The sequence below is a fragment of the Psammomys obesus genome, unplaced genomic scaffold, assembly GCF_907164565.1.
Source record: "Psammomys obesus unplaced genomic scaffold, mPsaObe1.curated_primary_1811, whole genome shotgun sequence".
Taxonomy (NCBI): Eukaryota; Metazoa; Chordata; class Mammalia; order Rodentia; family Muridae; genus Psammomys; species Psammomys obesus.
In genome coordinates this window covers 7094466-7111335 of record NW_026591918.1, presented here as the reverse complement: position 1 = coordinate 7111335, position 16870 = coordinate 7094466, and the positions used below count along the sequence as shown (strand labels likewise).

General features: G+C 42.3%; 1 protein-coding gene across 3 annotated transcripts in view; it reads left to right on the top strand.

Moving 5' to 3' along the window:
- Positions 1-16870, top strand: part of Cacna2d3 (calcium voltage-gated channel auxiliary subunit alpha2delta 3) — an 818761-nt gene that overhangs the window by 236962 nt on the left and 564929 nt on the right. For all 3 annotated transcript variants that reach the window (XM_055612383.1, XM_055612382.1, XM_055612381.1), the window contains exon 4: positions 14000-14059. In XM_055612383.1, the coding sequence (XP_055468358.1) occupies positions 14000-14059 (60 nt within the window). The remainder of the gene's footprint in view (positions 1-13999; positions 14060-16870) is intronic.

Here is a 16870-nt window from a genome sequence, read left to right as displayed (position 1 = left end):
TTCCAGCTGGAGATCCTGGAGTGGCGTTCCCCTCTGCAGATGTTTAATAGGGGTGTGTGTGGACCCTGCAGCATGCCCCTTCCCTGGCTTCCAGGCTCTGCACGGCTCCGGCTTGACCTCCTGAATGCTGCTGAGGAGCTGTCTCTATCAGGTCTCTTCCAGCACATCAGAAATGAGGAGCCTGATCTCCACTCTTGTGTCCACCTCCTATCACAACACACAGAAATTTCCAACTTGTCACTAGGCCTTGAGAGAGTTTGATTGTTTGGCACTGAGAGATAGCGACATTGGAGGCTTTTGACTGCCTTCCTTCTCTTCAAAGATTGATTTTCATCCATGTTCTTCAGTGAAAAAGAAAGCTGACAGAACTCCAGGGCCTGTTACATACTTGTCAGAGATAGGAGAGTGGCATTTCCCTAAACTCTGGCTCTTTGCCCTCCGTTCACAGCAGTTCTTGATGACTAATGTTTACAATAGCAGGGTTCCAGTCAAGATTTTCTGGCTCCAGATGATTTGGTCCATGAATGTACATGAAGTCTGGTGCAGCTGTTAATAGCCCTGGCTTCATATTCTTCTATCCAACCAAACACCATCCGTATGGGCACAGGCAAGCTGCCCAGTAGTTTAAGCTACTGAAAACTCCTCAGCTCCATTCTAAAACCCTACACATTTGCTGTGTTTTAGTAGAGTCTGACTTTCATCTGGGCATGAAGATTTGGTAGCTTCCCAGGGGTTCTTGGTTCTCCTAGTTGCCATCATGGACAAGGGCCTGGCTTTTGCTCACCCCAGCTTCTAAATCTTCCTAGTTCTTTATTGGTGAGTTTAACCACTTCTCAGTAATGTTCAAGAACCACTGAAGGCTGGATATATTGTATATGTTTAACTCAGGCTAGGTGAATTGCTAATTAATATTCACCATTTTGGACTTACTAAGTAAGGATTTTGGACTTAACATTTCTTTGCATCTCTATTTTTTAGTAAAAGTAGGAAGTGGACAGCAGAAATTACAATCATGACAGTTCTGTGCCAAGATTCAGATTCTCTTTTCCTTGGTCATGGGAAGTTGCATAAATTTAAGCTGCAGAGTGTGATCAAATCACAGTGAATGCCAAGAGCAGGCATGACATGCAAATGTGGTTTGCATAAACAATGGGGGGGATTTTAAGTTTGTGGTTTTAGTTTAATTTGGTATAAACTGAACTCTATCTTTCTTCATTAGTTTTGTCTTTTCTTCATTAAAAAAAATTCTCCAAACCTTTATTATTATTCTATATTCAAATATCTGCTTTTTCTTTGTCATTTTGACATAAAGTTATAATTAATAGTTGACACCGGCAAAAGAAGTTAAGCTGAGAGAGTAAAGTCTGCGAATAACTCTGTAAAAATTCCAGCCTGGCATGTAATTTCAGTTCATTACCTGCGCATTAAAAGAGGGAGAGGCAGTTGAGCCCTTAAGCTACCTTCTTATCCTTGGAAATTTAAAAATGCAAGATTTGCTTCCGGAGGGTGAAGATGTCGTTTCTTGAATACAAAAGGAGCATGTGAGAATTAAAAGGGGACAAGAAGAAAAAGTGAGCTTAGGCACATGTACTTCATTGAGCCCAGGCCCTTGCTTAGCTCCTCAGGGACACGTGACTGCTCTTCCATCTACACTGGTTTCCTAGCTGCCAGAGTATTAGCTAGACAGTGCTGGGCAGGGCTCAGAGTCTCTGCTGCAGAATTTCATTGCTGCTTTGAGGAAGAAAGACTTTCTGCTGAGGTTCCTGAACTTACCAGCATGCTAATAAATGAAACAAGAGATTTGTAGAAATTATTCAGACACCATTGTCTGAGGATAATCTTATTTTTTCTTGATTCCTTCTTGATTTCACGTGAAATGAGTTCACCTTTAAATGTAGGTGGTTGGCTTCAGCTCAGGGGGATAAAACCCAGCTCAGTACAGTGACCTACTAAAAGTGAAGTGACTCCAGCCATCTTCCAAGGCCTTTGGTATACTATAACATAAAGAAATGATCAAACTTAGTTGAAAATTATGCTTTTAAAATATACCCTTAAAAAAAGTTTATTTAGTCACTTTACATCTTATTGTAGCCCCCTTCTTTCCTCCTGGTCCAACCTTCCTACCCTCTTCCCCCTCTCCCCACTTCCCTTCTCCCTGGGAAAGGGTAGCTCCCTTCCCCATACCAACCCTCCCCAGCACATCAAGTCACATCAGGACTGAGTACATCCTCTTCCACTGAGGCCAGGCAAGGCAGCTCTGTCAGGGAAAAGTGATAAAAGGACAGACAACAGAGCCCATGTCAGAGACAGCCCTCTCTTCGCTTACAAGGGCACCCACATGAAGACCAAGCTGCCCATCAGTTACATAGGTGTAGGGGGCCTAGGTTCAGTTGATGTATGCTGTTTGGCTTGTGGTTTAGTTTCTATGAGACCCCATGGGTCTATTTGTCTTTTTCTGTGGAATTCTTATCCCCTCCATGTCCTTCTATCTCTAACCTGACGACAAAAGTCCCTGTGCTCTGCCCAAATGTTTAACTGTGAGTCTTAGCATCTACCTTGATCTGATGCTGGGTAGAGCCTCTCAGAGAACAGCTAAGCTAGGCTCCTGTCTGCAAGCATAGCAGAGCATTATCAATACTGTCAGAGATTGGCTCTCTCTCATGGAGTGGGTCTGATGTTAGGCCAGTCATTGGTTGGACATTCCCTCAATCTCTGCTAGTATGTATTCACTTCTAAGCAGATATTAGCCATATAGTACAAGATTACATACTACTATCCACAGACCCAAAGAAACTAAGTAACAAGGAGGGCCCAAGAGAGGATGATTGAATCTCACTTAGAAGGGGAAATAAAGTAGACATCTGAAGTAGATGGGAGGAGGAAACTGAATGGAAGGGGGGTGGGGAGGAAAATGAGGGGGGATCAGATCTGGGGAGAAAATGATGGGGGCAGGCAGGAGGTGAGATGGCTTACAGAGTAAAGGGAAACCGAGGGTGGGGCCATCTGAGACAAACTGGAGACCTGTGCCAGGATAAGCTTCTGAGAAGACATGGGAGTGATTCTAGCTGAGACTCCTGGTAGTGGAGGACATGGAGACTGAAGAGGCCACCTTCCAGCCAGGCAGGTCTTCTAGTGGAGGGAAGAGAACACCAACCTACCCATGAAACCTTGGACCCAGACTTTACCCTGCCTGCAAGATGTGCAGGGATAAAGATAAAAATCTATCCTTAAGTAGCAGACTAGTGCTATAAAAAAAAAAAAAATACTGGCTGCACAATAATGCTGAACTGTTCTCAAGAAAATAAAGGGTAAAGTAAAAGTTGTATGTGTATGTGTGTAACAATAATAAGAAAAGAAAAAAGAGGCCATGATTTGAGAGGGAGAGAGGAAGTGGAGGAGGGACATGGGGATGATTGGAGGGAGGGGAAAATGATGTAGTTATATTCCAATTTGAAACAATTCCAATAAAAATACACATACACACAGTGTTTGTGTGTGTGTGAGAGAGAGAGATTTAAGGTGTCCTGTATGCTGGGAGGCCTGTGGAAGGGAGGGCACATTAAGTCATTCCCTTATAGTGCTGTAGTATTGCTTTGACAGCTATTATCTTTCAGGGGATGATGTGAAAACGTAACTTTAAGGCTCTGTGAGTAGAAGCCCGAGTGCAAAAGCTTTGTGATCCTAGGGAGGATTCTGGAGTTACGTGAGCTGTGTCTTCATGGGGCTTTCCAGGGCAGCTTTATCATTGTCTCTGGAGCCCTCCCTGCCATCCCTTCCTCCCATGGGCCTGGTTGTCCCTCTCCCCTTTCTCATTATGTATTTCCTTTTCCCCTTCTTTCATCCTACCTCTTTTTTTCTCTTATCTACTTCCTTCTTTCTCCCCCGCCTTTCCTCCATCTTGCCTTCTCTCTTTCCTGACTACCCTCTCTTGATGTACATACTGTATTAGTTGCTTTCCTCGTCACAGGACAAAAAGCTGGATGAACACAAGGAAGGAAGAGTTTATTTTGCCTCATAGTTTTGGGGTACAGCCCCCCATGGTGCAGTCATGGCAGCAGCAGCTGGAGGCATCTGTTACCTTCATCTGCAGTCAGGAAGAACAGTGCTGCTTCCAGCTAGCCTTCTCTTCTTCTACGCGCAGTCTGGACCTGAGCCCATAGAATGATGCCACCCACACTTAGTAGGAGTCTTCCTCCCTTAGTCAACCTAATATAGCACACCCTTACAGATGTGTGCCAAGGTCTGTTTCCATGGTGATTCTAAGTGTCATCAAGTTAACTGTCTTCATAAACAATTGCGAGTATGTATCTCATCACCCCGCTGCCATCTCTGTGACTTTGGTGGCTTTCTTCCTCTCTCCTTTGCCCCTATCCTTCCTCTGAACTTAGGTTTCCATGGTCTCCACCAGTCACATAATCAGAAAACAAACATTTTCTTGTTTATAGCAGGCAGGGATTACACACCAACAATGAAGGTTTCAAGATAATTGACTGAACAGAGGCAGCAAAGGCCAGGGAAATTGTTGCCCATTTCAGGGACACAGGAAGTGCTGGTTGCAGTGAGCCAGCCGCTGAGGTTTCAGCTGTCTGCAGAAGGACACCTGGATGGTGACATTGGGAAAAGATATTTGCCTCCTGCAGTTGCTGTCATATTTCACGTATTTCTTCTTTCCAGGATCAAATCTTTTCAGAAATCCAACCCAGAGCCCTGCTGGCTGGAAAAGGTGTGGCTCCTGCTTAGGACTGAAAGCCAAGGGACCAAGCATAATGGGCCTTACATCAAAACAACCTCTACATGTTATGTTCCACTATTGATCCCTTCTGGTTTGTTTTCCAGCGTTTCTACCACCTGTGTTTTAAAGAGTAATTAAAGTTTTGTTCTAATCTTTTGGGTTTAGGCTCCTACTGTGCAGAGCTATGGTAATCTACTTGGCTGAATTTAGATGCCCCTGGAGGACATACCCCAGAGGTATGTCTGTGAGGACGTTTCTAAAGATGCTTAACTGAAGAGGGGAGACCCACGGTGAATATGGATGGCACCAGGTCATATACCAAACTCCATGGCCGAATAAAAATGGAAAAGAGGAGGAAGGAAGCTTAGCATCCCCAGCAATCTTTCTCTGTTCCCTGACTGCGGATGCCTTGTGCTCCTACTGCCTCCTAAGCCATGATACACAGCGCTGTCCACTGACAGCCAAAGCAAGCCCTTCCTCTCCAACACAGTTTGTCACAGTAATGAGAAAAGTAACCAATGCTCAGCCATATGCTCCCTCAAACTAACCCATTGTCCTTGCTCATTATGACTCTTGGACAGGACTTTTTTCTTCACCTACTTCCCTTTCTGACTTTCCAGTCCTACCCCACATCCCAGCAGAAAGTCACAGGGATGCTGGTCTGTTATTCCCTCACCTCTTGCAGCTGATTTCCCCTGTTCTGGTCCTTTCACTCTGGCTCACCATCACCTCTTTGAAGAAGCATCCTATATCCTGAGTCATGCCCAGCAGAGTTGCCTATTCTTGCTGTGAGTTCCCCTGGAATTGCAACCCCTTTGAACTTTGTTTTCCCTGTGTGTGAACTTGAGATGATCCAGGTATTTTCCCTCAGGGGTGCAATGGTGAGACTCAGCAGTAGCTATTGACCAGAGCTCTTGGGACAGTGTGTTACATAGATCAGGAAGTATACTGTTGGTCAACTGTTAATATACTGTGTGACCCTCCTATTCACATCATACTGGCTATGCTTCCCTGCTTGTTGTTACGATGAAGGTGCCACTATCATCTGTGCCTAGCATCATTTGTCATCATCGTTGTCATCATCACCATTACCATTGTCATCTTCACCATCATCACTGTCACCACCATCATCGTCGTTGTTGTCATATCAGTAATGCAGCAGCAGCAGCAGCAGCAACACCAGCAAGAAAATGTTCATTTATTGTATGTCAAGAACTTCGGCCCAGAATGCTATCTCGGGACTACTGGAGTCAAGATTTAAATTCACATTTTGTGACCCCAGAGCCAGCTCTTGAGGTCAATATAACATGTTCCCCTCCACAAACTGAAATTGCTCTTGTAAACATTTGGATGAGGGTGGAAAGAATTCAAACAGCAAAGGAGGAACTCAGACAGCCTTTCCCCCTGTCTCAGCTTTGAGGAAATCCACCCTGAGAAGGTGAAGTCAGAGGATCATGGATTCTGTTCTGGGTAAGAAGACATGTTGACTTCCTAAGTATGGTAGATCTGGGGGCTAGGGGCTACCTGCCACACTTGCTGGCCCATGCTGCATCTCATATGTGCATCTGTCAAAGGAGCTTGCTTTGTCCAACAGCTTAATTCCCATGTCCCTGTCATTGGGAGGACATCAGTCAAAGCTTTCAATCTATTCCATTTTCAGCCTCACCGATCACAGATTCTACCAGTGAAGCTGAAAAGGGGAGTAGAGGGCTCTTAACTGCAGCACAGAGAGAGCAGGTGCACAGCCCTGCATTTGTGAACATGAGGTTTGGGGTCCTGTCCCTGGCAGCAGAATTAACTTTCACATAACCTCCATGTAACTGTGAACTTGAGGCCCTCCTCCAAGCTCTGCCTGCGTGAGAGTCAATCGTGGGAGGCGCAGACACTGTGAAGATTCCTGTTCCAGCCAAGCTGTTCTATGCTGGGAAATCTTGTCTCTTCTGTACCCTGTCTTCATAGCATCTTGTGCCTGTGTGGAATCCTTTAGAAGTATTCTGTGTGTACATTCCTATCATGCTCACTCACTGTGGTGCTTCACACACGGTCTTGCTCTAGCCTAGCCTACCAGATTCATTGTGTGCCAAGCAACTTATGAGCAGGGAGCCTGACTTTAGTTCCTCCTTGCCCTTGAGATCTGAGGCCCGTTTTTGTTAAAATGGGCCCAGAAGCTTTCAAAATCAGTGTCTTGGGGTTCTACTTGTGATGGATGAGGTTCTGGTTATCTGATAGATTCATAAGAAATTCCAGTTTATAACCTTCCCCTGCACCTTGTTACCTTAAGCATGACTCATCTGGTCTGGGACAGATGTTCCTGTCTCCCTGATTAGTTGGGCATTAGCTTCAGTGCTCTGCTGTTGAGGGTTCTAGTTATCATCCCAAGGAAGCTCAGGGAGGGCTATAATAAAGAGTGGGACAGGGTTTTAGTCACCATTGTCAGAGTCACAGGAAAAGACATTTTTCTGTTGGTGTGGAAACAAATGTCCATTTTTCAGGTCATGCCTTCACCGATCCTTGACTACCCTCTTGGGAAGGTAGAGACAGTTCTAACATGATAGCTAGGGCATGTGCACACCTGAACCCCAGATCTGTGGGGGTCGGAGGCTCACTGGGGTTTGCCGGATCCTATCTAAGCCCTCGGTGCAATGAGAGAGTCAACCTCAAAGGAGTAAGGTGAAGAAGGACAGAGCAGGACACTCAGCGTTCTCCTCTGGCCACTGCACAGACATGTGCAGGTTCATATTGCCCTCATACACATGTACACACATCCCACACACGTTCCATGCTTACATGCACACAAAACAGAGATCATTATCCAAAACCAAAATACCCCAGGCACCTTAACCAAAGGGTCCAGAATGGACTTTTCTAGTTTTTTTTTTTTTTTTTATGTAAATAGCCTTGATGTTGATAGTCAACCCTAAGGCATTCACAGGGGCTCATAGAAGCAGAAAGTCATTCTTTAAAATACTGATTCTTTTGGAAAGGGTTTGTGATTAAGACTGTCTACTCTTCCCACCTTTCCCAGACCCCCCTTGGTTCTTGGGTAACTCTTTGAGCCATTTGGTCTCCTCTTTCTCAGCTTAGCAAATGCCACACTTCAGCAAATGCAGCCTGGCATGTTGAATGAAATGGTCTTAGTCTGGAAATTGGCCATGTTGATAACAGGTTATTCATTTAATCAGGCTCTAGTTGATAACAGGTACCTCCTGTGGAAACAAAGATAATTTGCTATTGATTGTGATCCTGTCTCCTGATAGAAACTCTGGGCTTATTGTGTCTTGTAAAAGGCCCGCACACATAGTGTGAAGGAGACAGGCAAGGGGAGGTGTGATGGAAGGTAGGCTCACTCCACAAGGTGCACTGGAGAGATGCTTCTGGCCCATTGTTCTGATACCTGCCTCCTCTGGAAACCTTATAGATGTGCTTTTATAATCCACTTTGAAATGCTTGCCATTTGTAAAGCAGAAGCAAGCTCTGCAGCTTCCAGGCAGAAGGTCATTTTATACAGAATGTTCATTCGTGTGCAACAAAGCTTATTTCTTCTACAGGAACAAAAAGAAATAATGAAGCCTTCTTAAAAGCTGTTTTTCTCCAAAGAACGATCTTCTTGATAGCTGGTGAATTGTCCTTGCCACTTCTGTTGGAATTGAAAAGTAAAAACATTTGTATCAATAAAGATTATGGAATATTATTAGAATCTCAGATATAATTTCAACTGTGGCCACAGCACAGGAGTAGGAAACAGTGATACCCTGTCTTACTGCTTGCCTTTGTCAATCTTTCTAGAGTCTTCCCTTTGTTCTGGGTGAAGGCCTATTGGTTGTTTAGCCAATAAGATGATCTTTGTGTGGGTTTTGACTAATATATCTTTTTAAAATACTGTCTTACCCCCCAGACTCATATTGCCTGAGACATTGCCTTAGTTTCCACTTTTCTTCTGGATGTTCCTATTTCTCATGAGTGTAGCTTGAATCTTGCTGTTTCTGGAATATGTCTCTGCCTTCCTGGCCATTTTCCCTTATGCCCCTTCTGTGAATCACCCCCCAATGTTTCTTAGACTGCTAGTGGTTCCCAAACCACCTATGGAGACTATTGGAGATAATTCTAATTATGCTAATTATGGAAGCAGCTTCAATTTACCTACTCTGTTCCAGAGAGCTGGGAAGTGCCTCACAAGACCAGAGGGGAAAAGATTTCATCAGCAGTAGGAACAAAAATAGAAATTTGAATATCTTACTTAATGTCTTTCAATGTAAAGAAAAATATTAGGCATATGTGTATGTACGCGCACACGTGCATTCATATGTTGTGTGTCCTATGTGAGGTTTGTGTGTGGTACACGCATGTGAGTGCTCAGGTGCTGACACCAGTTTGTGCTCATGCAGAGGCCAGAGAAGGACCAGCATGTTTGTTGTTGTTGTTTGTTTTGTTTTGTTTTTTCCTTTTCCTGCCTGATTTCCTTGAGTCAGGGCCTCTTCACTGAATCAGAAAATTACTGTTTAGGGCAGGCTGCCCAGCCAGTAAGAGATAGGGTTCACTTGTCTCTGCTTTCTAATGCTGGCATTCCATGTATGCGCAGCTATGCCTGGCTCTTTATGTGAGCACTGGGCATTTGAACTCAGGTCCTCAGGCTTGTGGAACAAGTGCGCTTACCCACGGAGCTATCTCCTTAGCCCCTGCAATGAGTCTTAAATGAATTATGACTCTTGATATAAGACAGAAGTGTTTCTTGCATCCCCGGATCAGATCCATCTCATTGTGGTTGGGTTCCTGAAAACAACTTCTGATGTACCAACAACCCCTAAGGAGGATAGAGATAGGTCATTTTATTTCTGGGATGTACTCGGTTGGGAAGTACATGACTGTAAGGAATCTGGGTCTCCATGGTCTTCATGTATGAGCCTTCCACGCCATGTTCAAACCTCTCCCATGTAACTCATCGTGGGTAATGTTAGTCCTGAGTGCACAGTGATGCTCATAAGCTGTAATTCTTTTCCATCAAACTGTAAAACAAAAAGCACAGTGTCTAGGAGAAGAAAAACAAACTTGGCCATTCTGAGTACACTGGTCACTAATTCTGCCTTGATGATTTCATGCCCCAACTCTCGGCACATGTAGCTTGTGTTGATTTGACATAGGAGACAAGTAATACCTTGCCCTGATGTTAATGACAGTTCATTGGCTGACTCCGCACCTGTCATCATTGTAGCCTAGACCCATGCTAATGATTACAGGCGTTTTCTTTAGAGTCGCTGTAGTTTAATTCCAATCTTATTTGAGGAAGAATTCATTTCTTAAATGGCATTAGAGCCTTCATATAAGTATTAAATGTATCGTTGCAAAATGTTAAACAAAACCTGCTAAAATATATGAACTGTTTTGAAATCTTTGTTAAACGCAAGCATCACGTTATAGCAGCTTTTACAGTACAGGGCTTTTAGCTTTAACAGGGGGAATAAAAATTGTTCTTTGCTGCTCCATATGTTTTGTTTTGTTTTTTTATGACTGTTTTGCTTTAAGGGTTTTCATCTGTAATTGTCTCTCCCCAACTCTGGGGATTTTCATGAGCGGTTTTTTTTTTTTTTTTTTTTTTTGTACACAATTTATTCCTGCTGATTCTATCAGCAGGAGTCTGTAGTGAGTTCCTTTGGAATTAGAGTCAAGGTTCCATTACCTTTCCCACTTGTCATGAGACATCCCATGTTTTCTTTTCATCCCTTGTTGAGCCAAAATAACCAAGGACAAAAGAAAAAATAGAACTATAACAACAAAACCCTATTTTCTTCTTATCCATTTTTTTTTTCACTGCAATTTGCTGTCCCGGCTTCTGGACCATGATAGAAAGTTTGGTCTATGTGATGTCTTTCCCTCTGACCTTGACTTAAGTGTTTGGGGAGGAAACGAGAGCTTGTGCTTTGTATGAAGCTGTAGAGATGCACACATGCAGTCCTTGTCACAAGGAGTGAGATGTGATGTTCAATGAAATGCTTTAAAAGTGCTTTAATGTCCCCATGGTCCCTTCGGCATTTCTGCCTTCATTGCAGCTATAAATACTGTCCACTGGCTGTGGCATGTAGCATTTCTTACTTATAAAGATGGCTTTTGTTTGTATTTGTTTCACTAAAATGGAAGAGTTATGTAGAAATATAAAAAGCAGTGCAGTGTGGCTTGCCTCAGAAATTACAACCTTTTAGCCAGTTAGGTGCTTTGTCTGGGACCAGCAAGCACATTCTACTATATTGTTACCATATTTATAGAGCAAAGAGGCTTTAAGGAGAGGGAGAGGGAAGGTTGTGGCCAATGCTTCTGTTTTTCTTTACCTCAAAGCTCAGGCTGGAGTCTTCAAAGCCTTTTTAAAATTTCCAGTATTCAATTTTAATTAAAAACCACATTCAATTCTGTAATCCCATTTTCAGATTCAAAAGGGAAATTCATATAAGAGAAAATTAACTTATTATTATTAAAGTACACTGCCTCTCTAACAGATATGATAGAGAAGACGCTCTCCCCAGGCTCTGTGACCGGTACTTACATAAGAATATTAGCAAATTTAATAGATTTTTTTTTCTTGCCTGTAAGTGATAATCAAACTTACTTTTTAAAGCTGATCTCACTTGACTTGGGTGATAAGGATATTTGCTCCTGAGAAAGATGCTATAGGCTATTGCTTTTCATGGCCACATACCAGAACTTGAAGTCAAATGGTCTCGACTTTGTTAGATGAATATTAATTTATTTTTTTATTTTATTAACATTAAGATTTTTTTTCCTCAGATTCAATTCTAGGTAAACTTATGGTACATGATGCCCTTTGTAAGAACCATTTCATATAGGAAGGATCACCGGTCGTTGTCTCCAGAGACAATGATAGGAAAATCTCTCTGACAGTTAAGTTTTTTAAAGGCATGCAGCCATTTAACTTGAAAATGAACATAACAATTTTGACCGGAAGAATTAGCCCTCTCTGCTGCTAGCACATAGGTGTGTTTGGCTGTTCTCAGCAGGAGCGAATCAAGAGGCAGTTGTTTCCAGTGTGTTACCTCCTGGGCATGATACTGTGCACTGTGTTTATTGTTGAAATACATTTCATGTTATGCTGTATGGGGGCTCTGTAAGCTGTGTATAACACATGCAGCATACATACAAATGTGTGCATACATGAGCAGATATGTTAGACGTGAAATACAGTCCATGCTACGTCACAGAGGAATTAGTTTGTTAGATGGGATGCGTGTGTATGGGGCACTTATACATACAGATACATTCCTTCGTATGTAGATAAAATGTGACATGTGAAATGCTCTGCAGGTCCTCTTTCCACTTAGACGTTTCCATCTCGTTTTCTTGTCATTCCTAATCTACTTTATTGTTTTATTCTACTCCAGTTCTTCGCTCTTTTCAGTACTACCATTACAGTTATTGTGAAGTTTTATTTGTCTTTTATATATATATATATTTTTATCATTTAGATACTTCATCATTTTTCCCTTGGGTTCTCAGTATGCTTAAAGGTGTTTTAAGTAAATGAGTGCTCAAGATGTGTGAATAGTTTTGGTAATGTAAGTGTTCAGTCTTGCATAATATTTATGCATAAATCTCCACATGGAACTGATATCATGAAACATGCTTAGCAATTCTAAGCCTGATACAAAGATTAAAAGAATAAGCCCTCAAAGACATAGCTTTCTTCTATTACTTCTTGTCACTCATCTGTCACAATGCATGAAGATACATTTACAGAGTATACACTGATCCTGGGGGGCTGACAAGCTACAATGACAGCAGGGATTCTGGGAATATCATGATCCACGTAAATGTTAGGGCAGGGCAATGTACCCAGTTTCTTCTTGTTCTCAAGGGCCCCAGGGGAGGCAGAACTTGGAATGAGCACTCTTTGCAACCTTTGCTCAGACTCCAGCAACAGCAATGGTACCAAGCAGGGAGCTCTTGTTAAATGCATTGCTGATCCTCTCAGAGCTTCTGTTTGGGTGGGTAGGACCTGGGATCTTTCAATTCTAGAAGTTCTCAGGTAAGACCAATGCTGCCAAGGAGGGCACTGTACATGGAGAACTATATAGTCACCCACCAATATATTTTATAGGAGATATCTGAGATGGAGAGCAAGATGGGCCTTCCCCAGCCTGTCATGGTGAAGGGACAGAGTGAGGATCAGATGGTACGGCTGTGGTTGTACCATGTTCTTCAGGCTCTGTTTTTGATTGCTTAGAGCAGAGGTCCTGGTGGCTTACCAAAGGGAGACCAGAAAATATAATTCATGCTCCCCTCCTAGATTCTTTTCTGTGAACAGCTAGTCTCTCTCTTCACGGCCTATGGAGAAAGAAGCTTTGGGTAATCTCTACCATTGTCCAGTCTCCACCTCTTCATATCCACATCCAGTTAATCATGAGATGTTTGTCTGTTGATTCCAGACAACTAAGAGATCAACACAAACTTGTGATTTTCTTTATATAAAAACAGATGTCATAAAATCTTTGTTTTTTCATAAGAATGTGAATACGAGCCAGATATGGTAGCACAGGTCTATAATCCTGGCACTTAGAAGGTGCCAGATGACTGTGAGTTCTAGGCTAGCCAAGGCTACAAAGTGAGACCTTATCTCTTAAAAACAAGGGTCAGTGGTACTGTGCTTGCCTACTATCTATACAGCCCTGGGTAATATCTACATACCTTGAAAGTAAGTGATGATGAACTTGAGTCTAGTTTACCAAAAAGAGTAAAAGTTGTAGTTTCATTGAAGTATTAATTTAATCTTGGCATTTACCTTGGCATATAATAAAACACAAATAACTATCTCTTGAGAATGATATATTAGAAGTGCAGCAGAGAGAACTGGCATTCAATGACTAATGAAACCAAAATAAGAGTTCTTTTCTAAAACAATGAGGAAGACCCTAAACCTATGAGAACTGGGTTCAGAGCAACTTAATCAATCTTGATTGATACCTAAGTTATATCCTTTCTTGATAAGTTTTGGATCCTTGTTGAGAATTGAATGGCAGAGTCTGAATTCATGCATGCATGAATTCATGGATGACAAATATTTATTTTAGGATACATAATTGGATGCTGATGGCAGAAACTAAAATTCGACTGTGGTAGAACACCCTTCCATTTCAGGGAAGCAGCTATATATACCAGTGAGGTGACCCATCCTCTCCAAATGGGAAATACCTTCGTCTTTTTCATACTGTGTGGTGGAATCTAGGTGATAGTTCTGGTTCTGATTATTGCCTTCTTATTTTTCAGCGTCTGGTGGAAGCTGCAGAGGAGGCACACCTGAAGCATGAATTTGATGCTGACTTGCAGGTAACCAACTATATGTGGTTTGCATTAAACTATTGGTGCATTTCAGTGACTGCAGAAAAAAAAAAAACTTTGAGAGGATGGTACTGGGTTGGCAGCCTTGTGTCTCTTTCTTGTTGGGTGAGGGCAGCAATCCTCAGTCTGTTTCCACCAACAGCAGTTGTTGTAGATGATGTCACAGACTCATACATGGCTGCCAGATTTCAATGAAATTTCCTGGTAAGGGGAAAGAATTATATCAGTAAATAGACGGTAATTGTTAGGGTTTTCAATGGTAAAATGATAAAATGGTAGCTATTCAAAATCCTAGTTTCCAGGCTGCATTTTGAAATATAAGCAAAGGTTATAATGGTTGAAAGGTTATGAAATATAAGTAATGTTGTGATGGACTTAACCTTGAATTAGATATTAAAGACAAGAATCTTGTGTGTAAACATTAAGTTATTCATATACTTAGGATTAGAATATCTATTTAAGAAATTTGTTGTAATATAACTCATAATCATGGCAAATTGGTTGAAAAGTATATTAGCAAAAGTAGCAAAAGACAGTAAGTGTGCAAAGGGTCCCTCCTGAAGGCACTTATCTGTCACTTTGAGGCTTTGTGCTTCTCTTCACTGTACAAAAATAAAACAGGAGAAAGTCCTAAGTTTTAGGTCTGCTCTTTGCTAAAACAAAACCTTTTTTTTATTGGTATGTGTTCACACTCAGGAAGTAGTGTTTATTTCTTGGTGTTTTTATTTATATGGAAAAATGAAGAGAAACACAAATGTTAAAGTACCCAAGGTCATATTTCCAAAGCAGCTTTGATATGTGTCTCTTCCTCGTGGCTACATTGAAATGGAGAAACTGATAAAAGGTTAAGAAAAGGAATATTTATAAATGTATAGTTGTGGTTAAGAGAACCCATAATGTACTTCAGGTTGAGGAAGTTGTAGGGAGGAAAGAATTCTAGATCCCAGAGGGGTGACTATAGGGAAAGGCTATTTGGTAGAGCCATAGAGTTATTCACAGCGGGCAGGCAAAGGTAGACCAGAAGGGCAAACAGAGCCCTGCAGGTTTATCCTGCTTTCTTCTTGCCCTACCTTTGAAGACTGTAGCTGTTGGTGTAGTTGGTGGGGTTCAGACTCTTGAGTCATTGAGAAGGTTAAAGATGGGTCTGAGGTGTCAGCAGAAGATATCAAGGGCATGGACTAGGTGTCACTGTTAGGGATAGCATTAAACATAGAAGCAGAAATGTAGATAAGTGTAGGCAACTCCAGGGGTGGTGTGGAGAAGTAGTAGGGACAATTGTGAACAATGGGAAAAGAATGGGAGGCTGACACAGTTTTCTGAGCAAAATTGCAAGAGAGAGGGTAGAGTCTAGCAAAAGGAAATTTAAATATAGCAACAAGAGCCTTGCCTCCTTATAGCCATTCCTTTTTTTTTATTAAATTTTTTATATTAATTTCAGTTTATTTAGTTTGTATCCCAGCTGTATCCCCCTCCTTCATTCCCTCCCAATCCCACTCTACCTCCTTTATCTCCTCCCATGCCCCTCTCCAAGTCCACTGATAAGAGAGGTCCTCCTTCCCCTTCTATCTGACCCTAGATTACCAGGTCTCATCAGGACTGGCTGCAATGTCCTCTGTGCCATATCAAAGCTGCTCCTCCCTCAGGGGTGGGGAGGTCAAAGAGCCAGCCACTGAGTTCATGTCAGAAACAGTCCCTGTCCCCCTTACTAGGGAAACCCACTTTGATACTAAGCTTCCATGGGCTCCATCTGAGCAGGAGTTCTAGGTTATATCTATGCATGGTCCTTGGTTGGAGAATCAGTCTCAGAAAGATCCCTGTGCCCAGATACATTTGGTCCTTGTGGAGCTCTTGTCATCTTCAGGTCTAACTAACTCCCCCTTCTTTCATATGATTCCCTCACTCTGCCCAAGGTTTAGTTATATGTCTCAGCCTCTGCTTTGATACACTGCTAGGTAGTCTTTCAGAGACCCTCTGTGGTAGGCTCCTGTCCTGTTACTTATTTTCTCCTACTTCCAATATCCATCCCATTTGTCTTTCTAAGTGAGGATTGATTATCTTACCCTGGGTCCTCCTTCTTGCTTAGCTTCTTTAGGTGTACAGATTTTAGCATGTTTATCCTATCTTATAGGTCTACTATCCACTTAAAAGTGAGAATATACCATGTGTCTTTTAGCTTCTGGGATATCTCACTCAGGATGATCTTTTCTAGTTCCCACCATTTGCCTGCAAATTTCATGATTTGCTTGTTTTTAATTGCTGAGTAGTATTCCATTGTGTAAATGTACCATAATTTCTGTATCCATTCCTCCATTGAGGGACATCTGGGTTTGGTAGCTTTATGTAGAGAGGCCATTGACTGGCCACACCTGTCTTCAGGAAGCTCTGACTTCAGAGGACTGCATGGCCTAAAGTAGGCTGGAGGGGTTTAATGAAAGCACCGCAAAGCAACTTCCTGCGTATAAAGATGGTAAGAACCTGCAGAATGCATGGCCAGGAAAGTGCTTCTGTCTTTTTTCTTCTGGAATCCTGCTGCCTTTTCAGAGAATTTCACTTGGAAATGACATAATGTCAGATCCATGTATGATAATTAAAATAGGCATCCAGCAATTCTGTGATGGCTCAGTGAGTAAAGGTGAGGCCACCAAGACAACTTGAATTTGATCCAGGGGGGCACCACATGGTAGAAGGAGACAATGAGCTCATTTAGATTGTCCTCTGATCCCTCACATACCCGTGCGTGTGCACGAGCGCGCACACACACACACACACACACACACACACACACACACACACACACAC